The sequence below is a fragment of the Chrysoperla carnea genome, chromosome 2, assembly GCF_905475395.1.
Source record: "Chrysoperla carnea chromosome 2, inChrCarn1.1, whole genome shotgun sequence".
In the NCBI taxonomy this organism is placed as follows: domain Eukaryota; kingdom Metazoa; phylum Arthropoda; class Insecta; order Neuroptera; family Chrysopidae; genus Chrysoperla; species Chrysoperla carnea.
Genome location: NC_058338.1, coordinates 5668578 through 5671247, shown reverse-complemented (window position 1 = coordinate 5671247; position 2670 = coordinate 5668578). Strand labels below are relative to the sequence as shown.

At 29.9% G+C, this 2670-nt stretch overlaps 1 protein-coding gene across 1 annotated transcript; it reads right to left on the bottom strand.

Annotated features, from left to right (window-relative positions):
• Nucleotides 1-628: 628 nt before the first annotated feature.
• LOC123294295 (zinc finger protein 525-like) lies at nt 629-2443 on the bottom strand. Its single transcript, XM_044875427.1, has 2 exons — nt 2349-2443; nt 629-1679 (listed from the first exon to the last, which is right to left on the bottom strand). Exons 1-2 carry the CDS (start codon nt 2441-2443, stop codon nt 629-631), a joined length of 1146 nt encoding a protein of 381 aa, XP_044731362.1.
• Between the last annotated feature and the right edge of the window lie 227 nt (nt 2444-2670).

Genomic DNA, 2670 nt, shown 5'->3' with positions numbered 1-2670 from the left:
TCTTCTGTCAGAGGGTGGAAATTAAAATCACATAAAATATACCTCGCTCTCTTACTTATTTGTCACTTTTGGTTCTCATAACAACTATCTAAAAAAAGATTTTATCTCGACACAATCACTTATTTAATTAAAAATTAATCGGAGCAATGCCAGATACGAACCGAGGTACTTTGTAACCGGAGGCGACTGTACTAGCCACTACTCCACCTTTGACATATTATAATCATCAATAATGTAATATAAATACCTTTTACTCATCCTTTTTCAAAAACCTTGTTTTCTTAAACTTAGTATTTATTTTTCTTTTTCTGACTTTTTTTCAACTTACCCATTATGTATTTCTTTTTACTCACCGTTTTTTTCAATAAACTTACCTATAAATGAATAATTGTAGTAATATTTTGTTAAAAATGTAGGTTCTGTTTGATATTCCTGAAATCGATGTAAAGGATAAAAGATAAAGGTATAATATTAAATAATAATAATTAAACCAGAAAAATTGATAAAAACGATATTTTATTATATATATTTGTACATATTTCACCTAAAATAAATATGAATATATCCTCCCCTTGGTGCATTTGACCTAAGCAGTTACCTCTGATGTTGGCACACTTAAAATCGATTCTTAATTTGTTAAATTACTTTGATCAGAAAATGTTTGTCCAACTGCAACAGAACTAACAGAAGTATTGGATTCTTCTAAAACTTCTTCAATATCTCCATTTTCATTTTTAATCGTCATTTCCCTTTGTAAAACTTGTTCAATTTGAATGGTTTCATCTTTACCTGAAGAATCGATTAAATGAATTCGTTTTTTATGTTTATTAACATCATTTAGTCGAGAAAATTTCTGATTACAAATATCACACGAAAATGGTTTTTCCCCCGTGTGTATACGTTTATGTTGAACTAAAATACTATTTCTAGCAAAAGATTTATCACAAATATCACACGTATATGGTTTTTCTCCGGTATGAATTCGACTATGATAAGTTAAATTAGTTTTATACGCGAAACTCTTATCACAAACATTACATTTAAAAGATTTTTCTCTTTCAGTTCCATCTTCGGTATGAATTCGTTTATGTTGATTTAAATTCCCTTGATGATTAAACGTTTTCCCACAAACATCGCATGAAAATGGTTTTTCCCCCGTGTGAATTAATCGATGTTGTTCTAAAGCTTTTCGTACAGTAAAAGTTTTATTACAAACATCACAAATATATGGTTTTCCGGTGTGGGTTTGTTGGTGACAGGAATAAGCAGATGGACTAGCAAATTTTTGATCACAAATTTCACATGAATAAGGTTGTTCGCCTGTATGAAGTCGTTTATGTATAACTAAACGTTCTGGTCGTGTAAATGCTTTGTCACAAACATCACATGAGAAATTTTTTTCAGCAAGATGCACGTATTTTTTATGTGCAACCAAACTATTTTTAAATGTAAATTTTTTATCACAAACATCACATGAGAACGGTTTTTCTTGCGTATGAATTCGTTTATGTTTCGCTCGAAATAGTTTTGATGAAAATGTTAAATTACAATATTTACATTTATAAATTTTTTCAACCGTAATCGTCGGCGGTTTTTCTGTTTTCGGTGGTTTTTCTTCAATTTGAATAGGTTTATTTTTGTTTGATATATGTTCAACGCCATGAATTCGTTTTTTATGACTGTATAATTCGTTTGGTCGAGCAAATTTTTGTTGACATATATCACATGAAAATGGTTTTTCGCCCGTATGAATACGTTTATGTTGAACTAAAATACTATTTCTAGCAAACGATGTATTACAAACCTCGCATGTGTATGGTTTTTCTCCGGTATGAATTCGTCTATGATAAGTTAAATTAATTTTATATAAAAATGACTTATCGCAAAAATCACATTTAAATGATCTTTCCATTGGTGTCCCATTTTCGGTATGAATTCGTTTATGTTGATTCAAATTCCCTTGATGGTTGAACAATTTACCACAAAAATCACATGAATACGGTTTCTCCCCCGTATGAATGAGCCTATGTTGTTCTAAGGCTTTGCGTACCGTAAATGTTTTATTACAAACATCGCAAGCGTACGGGGTTTCCCCAGTATGTGTTTGTTGATGTTTTGAATAAGAGGATTGATGTGTAAATTTTTTATCACAAATTTCACATGTAAACGGTTTTTCTCCAGTATGGAGTCGTTTATGTTCATTTAAAAGATATGGCCGTTTAAATGATTTATCACAAACATCACATGAAAAAACTGGAGCTGTTTCGGGATCGGTATGTACATTTCTCTTATGTGCATTTAAATTGTTTTTTTGAGTAAACTTTTTGTCACAAATATCACATACGAACGGTTTTTCTAAAGTATGAATTCGTGTATGTTTAGCTCGGAATATTTTCGATGTAAATGCTAAATCACAATATTTACACTTATAGATTTTTTCCATTTTCAACAAATTTGATATATCTAAAACGTCTTCACCCAAATTTGCAGTTTTTCTTAATGACTCATCATACAATAATATACACGATCGTCAATATACTAGTTAGTAACAGACCTGTATTAAATGTAGACCGATGATATATTACAAACTATAGAAGGTATAATCTTTAAAGGCTAGACCAATAACTTTCTTCTGATTAAGTAAATTATTGTATTTTTTTTTAAAAACTT